The sequence below is a fragment of the Haliotis cracherodii genome, unplaced genomic scaffold (genome assembly GCF_022045235.1).
Source record: "Haliotis cracherodii isolate W230 unplaced genomic scaffold, xgHalCrac1.p SCAF_14, whole genome shotgun sequence".
NCBI lineage: Eukaryota > Metazoa > Mollusca > Gastropoda > Lepetellida > Haliotidae > Haliotis > Haliotis cracherodii.
In genome coordinates, this window is record NW_027266269.1 from 1,075,369 (window position 1) to 1,091,102 (window position 15,734).

The 15,734-nt window shown below is 40.4% G+C and overlaps 1 protein-coding gene across 1 annotated transcript in view; it reads right to left on the minus strand.

Moving 5' to 3' along the window:
• Positions 1-5,196: 5,196 nt before the first annotated feature.
• The window catches only part of LOC139460952 (serine/threonine-protein phosphatase 6 regulatory ankyrin repeat subunit B-like), a 30,957-nt gene continuing 20,419 nt past the window's right edge, over positions 5,197-15,734 (minus strand). Inside the window, exons 7-8 of the mRNA XM_071242427.1 lie at positions 13,252-13,314; positions 5,197-10,745 (exon numbers count right to left, since the gene is read on the minus strand). Of these exons, the coding sequence (XP_071098528.1) occupies positions 6,439-10,745; positions 13,252-13,314 (4,370 nt within the window). The 3' untranslated portion in view covers positions 5,197-6,438. The remainder of the gene's footprint in view (positions 10,746-13,251; positions 13,315-15,734) is intronic.

Sequence of the window (15,734 nt, forward strand, 5' to 3'; positions counted from 1 at the left end):
AATTCAGAGTTGGTCAAACATGCTTTTTACTTAACCATGGAACTAAACGTAATACGCTTTTGTTTATATGAACAATTTACAAGGAACAAAACGGTATTCTCTTAAGTATGCGGATACTTTTAACAAGAAGATCAAACGTGTTCAAAGAGCAATGCAGCTCTGGTCATCTACCACCTATCTGATCTTGACTGGGAATAAACGAATTCAAGTGAATGAGGTAGCAGTGTCCCGATGGGAGAAACCAGACATTCACTTTACACATCGGGATTCGAACTGAAACCTAGCGTGACGAGTGAGTATGTGAGTATGGCTTTACGCCGCTTATAGCGATATACCAGCAATATCACGTCGTAGGACACCAGCAATGGGCTTCAAACATTGTACCCATGTCGGGAATCGAGCCCGTGTCTTCAGCGTGACGAGCAAACGCTTAAAGCACTAGGCTGCCCGACCGCCCCGAGTGACAAGTGAACGGCATAGACGTATATCCAACTATGAAACGCAAGTGGAAATGTATTCAAGTTTCCGATTATTTATTGCTAATTGTAAAGCATACACAAACTATTTTAACCAAGACATAAAAAAGATGATAACATTCTGGTCCTTGCTCTGGCATTTTTTAACGAGTCCATAACATACAGCATGTGGCAAAACTAAAATAAAAATATAGCCTTACAAATCCCTATCGTATAAAACACCATCTGCTGTGAAATATACTACTCAAAATTTGATAAGGATCGTAGATATTTTTCTTAATAAAAAAACAAAATAACTGCATAACTGGCAATATTGTGTTCAAGTGAAATCAAAAACGTCTCCAACACACGTGCACGTGCATTTCATGCCATGGGAAATGCGTTTCACATCACAGTTCATGCTTTTGCTACCATTGCACGATTTCCAATCAGGCAACGGTGTCTGATTCATTCTGAAACTGTAAACTCAATTGAGTGTTTACACTACGTTTATCTACGCAATGCCCCCTCAACGTGTAAGGCGTCGCCTGACGACAGAACAACTTGGCAGATGTATTGGAATGCTTGATGCTGGCTATTCACAACGTGACGTTGCCAATGCACTAAACGTCAGCCAGAGACTTGTAAGCAGGGCCTGGTCCCGACAGCAAAATTTTGGTACAGCAGCACACCGACATGGGGGTGGTCGTCAGAGGTCGACAACCCAACAACAAGATCATTTTGTGGCTCTTCAGGCACGACGTCATCCCTTCTGGACAGCAACCAGCCTATGTAACGACCTCCTGAACGCCTCGGGGGTGAATGTGTCCACTCAGACGATACGGAATCGTCTTCACAATGCAGGTCTCTACTCGAGAAGGGCATGTGTCCGAATCCCCCTGACTGTTCGACACCGGCGGGAGCGATTGGAATGGGCTGAAGATCATGTCACTTGGACACGGAACGATTGGGTTCCAGTTCTGTTCACCGATGAGTCCAGGTATTGTTTGGAATTTACAGACAGGAGGCAGCGGGTGTGGCGACGACAACGTGAACGTTTCCATGATGCCAACATAAGTGAACATGACCGTTATGGTGGTGGTTCCATCATGGTCTGGGGTGGAATCAACAGAGATGGAAGGACAGATCTTCATGTCCTGGAGAGAGGAACAATGACGGGGGTGAGGTACCGGGATGAGATCCTCGATGTGTACGTCAGACCCTACGCTGGTGCTGTTGGCCCTGAGTTCATCCTGATGGATGATAACGCCCGTCCTCATCGCGCCAGGGTGGTTGAGCAGTACCTTGAGCAGGAGACAATTGTCCGCATGGATTGGCCAGTGCGCTCGCCGGACTTGAACCTGATTGAGCATGTCTGGAACATGCTGCAGGTTGCCCTTTCACGCCGTAGAGCACAACCCACGACTTTGGCAGAGCTCGGACATGCCCTCGTGGAAGAGTGGAACAACCTTCCCATTGGGAACATCCGGGTGCTTATTGACAGCATATCTCGACGTTGTCAGGCCATCATTGATGCAGGGGGAGGTCATACTCGATATTGACACTTCATCGACTAAGTGTAATGATGGACTATCCCTCATAACTGTGTAATTCTTTCTCTTGTTTGCTGTTAACATACTTTAATGAAATGCCTTTTGGTGTTTACAGATTTCAAACATTCCATATTGATACAAGTTCATGCCGTTCATGAATTTTCATTCATAACATGATTAAACACGTTTCTGAGTCAGATTCATGTCTTTTGTTATGTTTGTGGTAACTTACACATATATCACCTAGTGATCCTTATCAAATTTTGAGTAGTATATATGACATATAGTAAATTGTTTAGTGTTGGTAATGTTACCTTGTATAAACACACAATCAGGGTTAGTTACCCTCAACAGCTATCTCACACACATATTACAAATATAAATGCAAAATTGTAACATAATATGGTAAAGTTCATGTTTGAAACAACCGGGTCTTTGTTCGATGCTGACTCCTCATATATCTGGAAGAATGGATTCAAGGATATTTGTATGTGCTGGCTCAGAGACTGTTATTGAAGTTAATCACTAAATCAATTCCTTGTCATATACCACATACACTTTTGATGGTGAACAAATTGGACAAGTTTGAGTGTTTATGTTCCATGGTCAAATATAAACAGGGATAGTCGGGAAAGAGGGAAATAAATGTGTATGCTAGTGAGTCTACAAACAGTAGGTCTAAGACATGAAACCACGCAATTCACATCAAATGTAGAGCTAATTCTCCAATTAAACATATAATCTGGTGTGTTTGGTAAGTATTAAATGAACATATAATAACACTGTATTAATAATAAATACAATCTTCGAATAGCATCTGGTGACAGTTCAATAACATTGCAGCATATACAGTATGTGGCAAAATCACGTGAAACAAATAATGTTTTATCCTTACAAATCCCTACTTATTAAACATCATATACTGTACAAATAAAACACATAGTAAAGTGTTTAGTAATCGTCCTGTTACATTGGTATGCACAAAAACAGGGTTGATTACCCTGCATATAAATCTAAAACCCTCGGAGAAGCACATCAATTATTTACAAAATATGCATAGCGTAATAAAATTTGGTAAAAAAATTGTTTACATCCGAGTCCTTGCTCGATGGTGAATGCTTATGTATAGTAAAGATTAGCATCATTTGCATGTGTTGAGGTTTTTAACGTTATTGCAATTAATAAACAAAATAACGTATTCTTGTGACAAGAATTTTGGGTGTGTATCGTGGGTGTGTATTTTGGGTGTGTATTGTGCTTGGTAACTAATTGTACGACATTCCTTCATGTCACAAAGTCATCCAATAAAGGTGGTTTACACCGCATAGCTAACTATCCAATTGAAAGTGCCATTACTTGTATGTTGGTAAGCATGAGTAGAACATACAGTGAAAGGATAAATACAGTTGTCCAGTGGTAACAATTAAAAAAAAATGCAGCATAGACAGCACAGTCATCGTTTGTATGTTTTTTTGTCGTTTAACGCTGCTTTTAATAATAGTCCAGTTATATCACAGCGTGTCAGCTTAATGTGTGAGGAGAGCCCGAAGTAATGCACGTCTTAGACGAGAAACCAACAAGCACGTGTACGGTGCTGACAAACCTGGAAACATAAGGTATACATCCGGGATACATCAAGTTGGTAGAATGATGGACAAGTAATTGTAAAACAAACATAATCTCTGGCACAAACGATATAAATACAGGTTTTTTACTACGCATGGCTAATTATCTCATTAAAGGTATTATTTTGTTTGTTGTGGGAGGCATTAGAAGAATGTATTATGAAATAGTAAACACAATTTCAAAATAACACCTGGTGACAGTCCAATAGCATTGCAGTTTATATACAGCATATGACAAAATCACATGACATTAATAAAGACAAATGATTTTTTGACAATCAGGTTCTAGTTCCGTTATTTTATGAACACTTATCGTCATGGCCACACGCAGCCGCCATCATCACCCGTGTCCAGTCACTCCGACCTCGGACGTTGATGTCAAAGGATGGGAGCAGATACTCCACACATAGCTGGAACACATCATCATGGCCACACGCACCCGCCATCATCACCGGTGTCCAGTCACACCGACCTCGGACATTGATGTCAAAGGATGGGAGCAGATACTCCACACATAGCTGGAACACATCATCATGGCCACACACAGCCGCCATCATCACCGGTGTCCAGTCACACCAACCTCGGACACAAACACAGACAACTTGAAATTGTTCAAACTATGTACAATATGTACAATCCATTGTCACTTACGTAATTCAATTCTACTACTACTTCAGAACTATAGAGGGTATGACAATAACACAACTAGTACATCCAGAAGCATTAAGAATCCGATTTTCACAAGAGTAGTCCTTGTTAGAATCTACGATGGTATTCAGTGTTCAGTGTTTTTTTCTAGCATATGCGTTGTATTCTTTTTACCCATTTTGTCATTTGTCTTAGCAACTAAATGTAGGACGACCTTGCATGTTATTAACTGTCTCAAACAGTTATGTACACCTGCATAACCTGCTATTCATTTAGGAATATAATTCCATTGCAGCTACTTTATGCTTATATTGTATTGAACTATATTCGACAAAGTAAACAAAGCAATTATTATGGCAAAACAAATACACCAACGGCAAAGAAGTGACTGTGCTTCACATAAAGTTAAATGAATACATATTTATTGTGAAACTAAATAATGAACAGTTTACACGTGCACACACTTTGAATGAGTTCGTGTTTGTTGGGCCGAGGAGTGATACACAAGTTAGTGTTTTTGTTCATTGAGTGAGTGAGTGAGTATGGTTTTACGCCACTTACAGCAATATACCAGCAATATCACGGCGGGGGACATCAGCAATGGGCTTCACTGTTGTTGTCTTCAAATGTGAACAGCACACAATGCTATTAGGTGCTCATGACATACTTTTGTTATCTGTAAATGAAGGTCTTTCAAGTGTGACCTCACGTCAACAAGGCAACCGTATTCGGTTGGTGCATCTACGTAATCGATACCAAACTGCCAGATTAACAGCTCAAACCGTTCCCAACCGACTGAGGGAGCACAACATCCGCTCCCGACGTCCCAGCGATGCGCCCAATGTTGCTTCCTTACGTCCGAAAGGACAGTATACTGTTCTCAAGTGAGTCCAGGTGTCATATGAACGTCTCTGATGGTCGTACTCGGGTCTACATTCGTCCAGGTGAATGTGCTAGCGACGCTTGCTTTGCTCAATATCATTAGTTTAGGTGTGCAAGTTTAATGGGATGTCCACGCATCACAACTCATGGGGGAACGCAACTCATCAGTATTACTGCCAATTGGAACAGCGTACGCTACCGGGACGACATCATTATGTTCTACCACTTGTGCAAAAACAGGGACGTAACGCCACGGTGCAGCAGGAGAGTGCCGGTCCACATATTGCACGTGTTGTAACATACTTTTTGAGACGGTGAACTATTGACACTGTCATGGCCGTCTGTTTCTGCAGACCTCTGCAACACTGGGCCCAGCTTAGTTGGGCCAATCTTTGGTTGACATTTAGGACAGAATTTCCCAAGGTTGTTTTAAATCATCGGGTCTTTAACGCGCCGCCGCTGCCTCCTCTGTATCAACGCAAATGATATTTATGTGGATTCTGTTGAGGGCGTGTCGCTCTGACTCGTGTTACCAGGTATGGATTTTGTCAATGAATTTGTCATCATAAAACATTGATCAGACGGATGACTTAATAGTGTGCTGTTATTTTCAAAAGCATAACATCTACACCACTTTATATGAAGCACAGTTACTTTTCCCCATTAGTACACATACATGTAGGTGAACTCTTACTTACAGCTAGGTATTGTCCATGAATGACTGTTAAGGGGAAAAAATATCTCAGTGATTCACTCGAGACATAACAGATCTGATACTGTCTCTAATATATTTTAGAAAAAGTGAGCGCAAATTATATTTATGTGGATTCTGTCAAGGGCGTGTCGCTCTTTCTCATTTTATGAGGTATGGGTTTTGTCTATGAATTTGTCGTGATAAAACATTGATGAGACGGATGACTTAATAGTGTGCTGTTATTTTCTATAGCATAACATCTTCACCACTTTAAAAGAAGCACAGTAACTTTTCCCTGTTAGTACACATGCATGTAGGTGAACTCTTACATACAGCTAGGTATTGTCTATGAATGACTGTTAGGGGTAAAAATAACTCAGTGAAACTGTGGATTCACTCAGGACAACGTTCAAAACATAATAGATCGGATATTGTCTTTAATATATTTTAGAAAAAGGGACCAAACCAAATGTTATTACAAGAGTGAATAAATCAATCAAAATAACATTCAAACACAAGTATTATCTAGGAATTAGAGTCGAGGGCACTACTACTTGCAAACAAGCTTCATTACGTGTATTTCAAGACTTCTCCAATAAATACTTGAGAATGTCGTCGTTTTTGCCCCGACGAGCCAGGGTGGTAATACCCTCTCCTGTGTTTGAGACCAGAGACAGATCTGCCTTGTGAAACACCAGTAGCTGGAAGACATCCTCATGTCCACACACAGCCGCCATCATCGCCGGTGTCCAGTTATACCGACCTCGGACATTGACGTCATAGGATGGGAGCAGATACTCCACACACTGTATGTTGCCTCCTCGACAGGCCAGATGTAGTAAACTGTCTCCATATTGGTCTCTCTGAACAAGATCAGGCCTTTGTTGAGAATGTGTATTTAAGTAGAACATTTGTGATGTCACCAGTGAATTCATCAGCTGATTCCATGGTGTGATGCTCTTGCAAGAATGTTCCTCTCGTCCTAACTCCTTGATGATTTCCCTGCATCCTCCCTGAAGAGCCAGAGTATAAACATCATCTCCTGCCCTGTCTGTCAGTGTCACATCTGCTCCTAGGCCTTTAAGATATTTAAAAACAGCAAATTTCCCCTCCACAGCTGCCATTGCCAACGGTGTCCAACCAAAGTTATCTCTCAGGTTAATATCAGAATATGACATGACATGCTTCACCATCTTCAAGTTTCCTTTCTCACAAGCCAGATGGAGGAGACTATCTCCATCATTGTCCACCATGTGGACGTCAGCACCATGGTCCACCAGGAAGTTAACTACATCAGTGTGACCTCCACACACAGCTAGCATCAGTGGCGTGTGACCATTCCCTCCTCGTGTGTTGATATTAAAGTCACCTATAACATGTCTAACAATGTCAATGTTTCCACCTCTACTGGCTGCATGGAGTAAAGTATCATTATCGTAACTAGTGAGTGATGGGTTAGCTCCTTTTGACAGGAGGAGATCTAGTGTATCTTTTTTCCCACTGTAAACTCCTTTCATAACTGGTGTCCAACCTTTGTATCCCCGACAGTTGATGTCACACATTGGCAGTAGATGTTCTACAATGAGAATATTTCCACATTTACATGCCAGGTGAAGTACAGTGTCATTGTAGTCATCAGTCAGTGTGAGATCAGCTCCTTTTGACACAAGCAGGTCGAAAACATCTTTCTTTGCATAGAGAGCCGCCATCATCACTGCTGTCTGGCCATGTTGTCCCCGACTATTAATGTCAAATAATTGCAGTAGCTGTTCTACAATGGACCTATTTCCACCTCCACATGCCAGATGAAGTACAGTGTCGTTGTAGTCATCAGTCAGTGTGAGATCAGCTCCTTTTGACACAAGAAGGTCGAAAACATCCTTCTTTGCATAGAGAGCCGCCATCATCTCTGCTGTCTGGCCATGTTGTCCCCGACTATTGATGTCAAATAATTGCAGTAGCTGTTCTACAATGGACCTATTTCCAACTCCACATGCCAGATGAAGTACAGTGTCGTTGTAGTCATCAGTCAGTGTGAGATCAGCTCCTTTTGACACCAGCAAGTCGACAACATCCTTCTTTGCACACATAGCTGCAACCATTAACGCTGTTCTGTCATACTGTCCCCGACTATTGATGTCAAATAATGTCAGTACATTTTCTAAAATGGACCTGTTTCCACCTTGACATGCCAGATGAAGTACAGTGTCATTGTAGTCATCAGTCAGTGTGAGATCAGCTCCTTTTGACACAAGCAGGTCGAAAACATCTTTCTTTGCATAGAGAGCCGCCATCATCACTGCTGTCTGGCCATGTTGTCCCCGACTATTAATGTCAACTAATTGCAGTAGCTGTTCTACAATGGACCTATTTCCACCTCCACATGCCAGATGAAGTACAGTGTCGTTGTAGTCATCAGTCAGTGTGAGATCAGCTCCTTTTGACACAAGCAGGTCGAAAACATCCTTCTTTGCATAGAGAGCCGCCATCATCACTGCTGTCTGGCCATGTTGTCCCCGACTATTGATGTCAAATAATTGCAGTAGCTGTTCTACAATGGACCTATTTCCACCTCCACATGCCAGATGAAGTACAGTGTCGTTGTAGTCATCAGTCAGTGTGAGATCAGCTCCTTTTGACACCAGCAAGTCGACAACATCCTTCTTTGCACACATAGCTGCAACCATTAACGCTGTTCTGTCATACTGTCCCCGACTATTAATGTCAAATAATTGCAGTAGCTGTTCTACAATGGACCTATTTCCACCTCCACATGCCAGATGAAGCACAGTGTCGTTGTAGTCAGAAGTCAGTGTGAGATCAGCTCCTTTTGACACCAGCAAGTCAACAACATCCTTCTTTGCACACATAGCTGCAACCATTAACGCTGTTCTGTCATACTGTCCCCGACTATTGATGTCAAATAATGTCAGTACATGTTCTAAAATGGACCTGTTTCCACCTTGACATGCCAGATGAAGTACAGTGTCATTGTAGTCATCAGTCAGTGTGAGATCAGCTCCTTTTGACACAAGCAGGTCGAAAATATCCATTTTTGCGAAGAGAGCTGCCCTCATCACTGCTGTCCTGCCATGTTGTCCCCGATTATTAATGTCAAATAATGGCAGTAGATGTTCTACAATGGACCTATTTCCACCTTTACATGCCAGCTGAAGAACACTGTTGTTGTAGTCATCAGTCAGTGTGATATCAGCTTCCTTTGACACAAGCAAGTCAACAACATCCTTCTTTCCATAGAGAGCTGCCCTCATCACTGCTGTACGGCCATGTTGTCCCCGACTATTAATGTCAAACAATGGCAGTAGATGTTCTACAATGGACCTATTTCCACCTCGACATGCCAGGTGAAGTACATTGTCATTGTGGTCATCAGACAGTGTGAGATCAGCTCCCTTTGACACAAGCAGTTTAAGTAAATCCTCCCGTCCATGCAGCACGGATATTATTGTTGGTGTGAAACCCTCTGCTCCTTTACTGTTGATGTCACAAAAAGGAATGAGTTGACGCACAAGGTATATATTTCCCGAGTAGCAGGCATAATGAAACATGTTGTTGCCATGCTCATCTGTCACTGATGTATCAGTCAGGAAGGGTTTGAGTTCAGCAAGGATCGTATCCACTACATCCTGTCTTTCCAAAATAGGATGCATGATAGACATCCGATAGTTCCCCTCCCTCACAGCCCCTGCCAGTCTTGAAGCAATGATGTCATTGTAGGCATCTGATACATAGATGACATGTCTATCCTCATCAGCCTCGCATGCAGGTACTGATTGGGCCTGAACACGTTCGTACAGGAAGTGTATGCTGCAGTGTTGTAATACAAAAGCACAATTGATTTTGCAATAGACAAAGGCACAGGCATCATAGATTGCTGGGTGTGAAAAACTGGTAATGTCTGCTTTGGTAAAAAATGTACCGAAAAATCCCTTCACGCAACTGATAATCTCTGCACGGCCAACACCACTAACTACACTTGAAACTGTGGAGAGATGTTTCTCCAGAGATTGACTGCCTGATTCCAGATGGCAAAGGTTCAGGTTACCTTCACAAAGCAACATCAGGATCAGTGCTGCTGACGTGTTATTCCTTTTTTTTAGCAGATATTCCAGTTCTGCCCTCAGATAGGTTAAAGGTGCCGTAAAAAAACATTCATATTGATCATGTGATTTTGGAAAACTGAAGAACAGTTTGCATGTGAGCGGGTAGCCAAACAGTTGATCCTCAATGCCACATATTTTGTCTAAATCAAAATAACTACTGTTACTGTTATAAGTTTTATGTTTTATAAACATCCGTTTCTTTTCTTGGACTGTGTAGCGACACTCAGTCTGTGTAAGATCAATGACCGAATCTCCTTTGAAAAACACACACTCATTTTCTCCAAAGTGTAATTTTCCAAGCTCAAGATTGTATGATTTTGTGGTAAATATGACACGAACGTTTCCCATGTTTTTCTCTCTATGAGCTGAATGCGAGTTAAGCTTTCCATTAGATTGGAATGGTTTAGAAAAGTTAGATGCCACCTGCTCAAGGTAAGAGTTGAGAATATCTAAAATCCGTCTGAGGTGAGGTGAATCCGTTGATATTCCTACTGTTCCAAATATGTCATCAAATATGAAACACAGAAATTTACCTTGTCTTTCACTACATAACTCGAATTCTGAAATGTTGTTGACAAAATATAGTTCATATCCTTTCTTCTGGTATTCTGACCCCAACATCAGCGCCATTGACGTCTTTCCGTCCCCTGAAGCTCCAGATATTGTCACATATCTAAAGTTCTCTAAACGTTCTTGGACTTTATTGTAGATAGCAGTCTCTTCAAACAATTCTTCTGTCTTCTGGATCTCCCACTCCAGCATACCTGGAAGACAATATGAAGACATTCAGAAAACAAAATAGATAGACAAGGTAATCATAATCTGCACGGTACATTCAACCCCTAGGCTTCCGATCGACACTACTGTCTTTCACAAAACACCAGAGATACATAGAAACAATTACGTTTGAAGTAAAGATAGGGTACTGACTCTCACTTTGCATTGTCCACGTGCGGGTGTCGTGGAATTATTAAAGTTCAGGGCATCAGAAAAATCAAAACATTATGTCAAAAAATCCTCACAACAGACCAACAGTCATCACCGACTCTACTTACGACCTAGTACCACGTGCCTTTAATGCGAGTAACGCCCTTGGACCAAGTGGACAGTCGTCAGTAATATCGTGTTCCTAAATTGAACGGTAATTACCACCGATTTCACAACAGATAAATAACATAATGGTTTGTATGAACTCCCGATCGACACAACTGACTTTTTCACAACACCAGAGAGGCATAGAAACACTATGCACGCATCTCGAAACTCTATTATTGACATGTTTTACTTGAATAAGTCAAGTCCGTGTTTTTTGCAGTTGCCTACAGCAGAACTCGCGAACAAATAGGTTTGAAACAAAGATAGTGTACTGACTTTCACTTTGCATTTTTGTCGTAGTGTGAGTGTCGTGGAGTCATTCAGAGCTTCAGTAATCAACAAAACATTATGTCAAAAGATCGTTACAACAGACTAACAGTCATCGCCGCGTCTAATTACGACCATGCACTTAGTGCTATAAACGCGAGTAGCGCCCTTTGATCAAGTGGACAGTCGTTAGTAATGTCGTCCTCATGTCAACCGTTGCAATATTTTGCCGTTAATCGTTTGTGCTCCGAAAATGAACAAATGGTGTAGCTTAACGGTAATTACAACCAATTTTATAACAGATAAACAACATGCTGACTCGCATGATATTATCACACAGCCAACATGACGAGATGAGTCGATCGTCTCGCGGGCTACCCTCACCTGATCACCTACACCTGACCGTATTTGAAGCTACATGTTCTGTGGAATGAATTTTAGAATCGGCATCTTATCGTTTCTTATAGATAATCTTGGAGAAAGCTGCGAACTTTATTTCCAGGGTGCGCCTCATTGAGAGACCATTCAGAGCTGCGAATGATGTATTCATACGCCACACTTATAACAACATCTTTTCTCAATGAGAAATTCATATAACGAAGATTGAGTGAGTTGTAAATCAGTCACACTCAATGCCGTCAGATACCGTTTTAATTGTAACACATGTATTTCAAAGCGCATTTAACGAACGAAAGCACATGCACAAATATTGTGACGCGGCGTAGTCATAACGTCACATCAGCGGCTTTACAATGACTATGACAATGGTAACTTTCACAATAAATGCAAATATTAATCACATCGATTGCTTATCTATTTAAAGGGGTTCATGACGTTTCAATGATGTTTATGTGTTTAGATTTCCACTTTACTCTGCATGGCACCAGCAGCATTCATTTTAAGAAAAGGGATATCTTAGATCGTTTTTCCTGGTCGGCTGCGTATTTGTTGATGTAAATGCACAAGAGGACGTTTTTTCGCTGTCTCATGGCGTGCGGCCTCAGGCAATAAATACTTAGATTACGTACATTGTGTGAATTGGCGGGTGCTACCGGTAAGGCAGGACGTTGTTACCCTGGTGCTATCACTGATTTTCTGTGGTCCATTCATATGCTTTCAACATCTGGTTGCCCTGTACGCCAAATCGACTCTTTCGGCGGATAATCTAGATTAGTTATTCTTTGGCATTGACAATTTATATTTATCTTTTGTTTATGGAGGCACATTCTGTCCCTCAAACCCCCCGTTTGTGTAATGTAGCGTACATGAACTATATAGCTAGTTGTTTCCTTCATCATATTGTGTGCATGAATTTTCAACTATATATTCACAAGTTCCACAATTTTATCTTTTTCATTTTGATACACTTAATTCCGTTGATTTAAATGAGTCGAATTTGGCGAGTGTTAATATTTTCTTTAAAGTTTTGGTCTTTACTTTTGATCCTTGAATCAGTTTAATATCAGCAGTTTTAATTGGATAGTTTTGTCTAAATGTTATGAACAAAATCCGGATTTTGGGGTCGTGCGTTTGTACGTAGGCAAGACTGATACTGTTTATTTATTGTCTTAACACATACTTTAAGCAGTGTCTTTCTGTCTGTGGTTGTAGCATTCTTTCTTCCATTTTCCACAAGTTGAAGCTGGTATCCACGGAATTGTAAATATGGTAAGTCCTGCAAGCCGTTGGTTGCTTGCAGATATATTTTACCCAAGCATGCCGATATGCCTTGCTAAATTATGTTGAATGCTCATTTTTTTATGACTCGGGTGGGAATATGCATATAAGCATATTGTTTTGTATATGTTAGTTTATAGTATATATTTGTTTCAAGATCACGTCTATGTAATTCACGTCCCTATAGCTTTGAATTATATATATTTATATAACTATATATATAAATCTTACCTCTCTTCATGACACCTTTGCACTCACTTTTCGTTTGATCATTGCTGTTGTAATGTACATTTCCTGAAAAAAATACATGTACAAATAAAAACATGATTCATGTAAATTCCTTGTGAAAAGGAACATTCTTTTGCCTACACTGTTTCATAGTATTGATTGAATTCCCATTTAAATGGCTACAATTATTAACGTAAAAATGAACATGATACATACACGTCACTCCGTGGCCTAGTTATCAACATAGTCATATAATAGTTATTGCGAATTACATAAATGTATTTGTTACACTTACAACAAACAATGTAAGAAGACAATTGTCATTGTAGAAGAGTTGTAATTCTACAGGAATGGATATCAATCCTAACAAAGCTTATTGAATTCTGAACCACTGAAACGTTATGAAAAATTAGACTTTAAAGGGAAACAGATAGAACCTGTGAATAACTACAAATAGTTTGGCACTTTTTCACTCTCAAACTCTCGTGGTTAAAATCACAAATATGTTTTGCAACAAAACCCACAAACCCCTTTGCAGTATCATCCCATGTCAAAAGCATTCAGCTACTGGTGTAGGCTCATTCATATGGGGAGTCACAGGCTAGTACAACATTTACATGTAAGGCTTAAGTCACTGAGTGAGTGTGGTAAAAAAACATTGGGAACCCACTCCACGACCTTACCTTTTCTGATATGTATTAGGTTTCGCATAGTTAAGTCAAGAGATCGATCGTATCAAATTGTTCCTTAGTATTTTAAACAAAGATCTGTGACTGTCTCAACCAAACTGGACACCTATCCCTGGACACTTCACCTAAATGTCAATAGCACTGACATTACAAGTCCTTACTCAATGTCGAGAGATACTTATTATGAATGTGGAATGCCTGTCTGCCTGAATTACGATCACATTTATGCAAGGACATATTGCCGTCGAAATTCTCAATTGCCCAAAACATTCATGACACAACCATGCCTCATGTACCGTCTGGCTTTACCAAGTGTGGAGGAAGAGGACCTCATCGAAATCCTGAGGTGCAATACCTCAAGCCACCCCAAACACAAGAAATAATCATTACCGATTTTGTAACATTTTTTTCTGGTTTCAATAAGTACATCTGAAGCTGTACAGTTTTCAAATGAGAAAGTATGTTCCTTGCAGCTAACAATATGCCAAAGTTCTCAGCAGTCCCGGTTGAATGACAAAGTTCAATTCCAATATCTACCTCAAGAACAAAGGTATAAAAACTTCTGCCTCCCCAATGAATGCACAATACAAATACTACAACTTCGATAGTTGCCCTAAAAGCAATTTTATGTTGGTTCAATGTCATCACTTCCGGTTTATTATTATTTACACGCAACTGTCAAATAGCTGGAACATTGACGATTGAGGCGTTAACAAACATTCAAATAAAACACAAAGAGCTGTAATTGTTACACCCTCAAAACAATTCACATTTACTTCTGATTGATGTCACAATAACTTATAATTACTGAGTAATCCTTCACCTTTGCTAATTGCATGCATTGTCATTTCTAGTTGTAACAAATAACTGGTGTTAAACTAATATTTCAAGTTATCTGGAAGTGACCTTTACATTTGACACAGACATATAGCAAATGACTTGTGTTGATTTATTTTGTAAAAGCATGTATTCAGCAATTGAGAAAGGGTGAGTGAGTAATTTGAGTTTAATGCTGATGTGAGCAGTATTTCATTTGTCACATCATGTAGGTTTGATGGCGGAGGAACGACCGAAGTCTAAGATGTCAGCCTTTTTGTTTAAAGCCCACGAGCATCACAGAAGTGTGCCAGTTCGAAGGACATATATTTATGCAAGTGTAAGTGAGTTAGGGAGTTTGGTTTAATGTTGTATTGAACCGTAACATAAATCATAGGTTTCTGCCGTGCCCAAGGGACTCAACGCTACATTGCAAATTATCGCGCCTCAGACGTTTGTGCCACCCGCGCTCCACCAGTGGTGGTCGAAGATATCTCAAAGCATACTGTCAAATTGAAAGCTATTGATTGTTTGCTTGCGCAGAACAATAGGGATATAATCATTAGCATTGTAACATGTTACTCTCCTGATTACAGTAACGCTAATGCTTTGATTTTGAAGCCAAGAACACATAAAGAAATTATCAATGTCAGCAGAGTTTGTACTCCCATGACATCAATGTGTCTCCTTGTGTTCCCGCGGAATTAAATATTCAGATACATCGTGATTTCATTTCAGCTAACGTGGGATAGGACATTTAGGCAAAAAAAGTAGACAACCAATTGTCCTGCCATCCATGCATATGTATTACTCTATCCCTATGAGTCAGAAGTTCTGCTCGGATTGGCTATCTCAAAAGGTACATAGTAAAGATTCAAATAATTTATCCAAAAGACTGAGAGCACATATGATTCAAGGCAAAATAAGAAATAACATCAGATGTAATATTTGTTGCCGATTCGTCAAATTTAGAAATGTCCT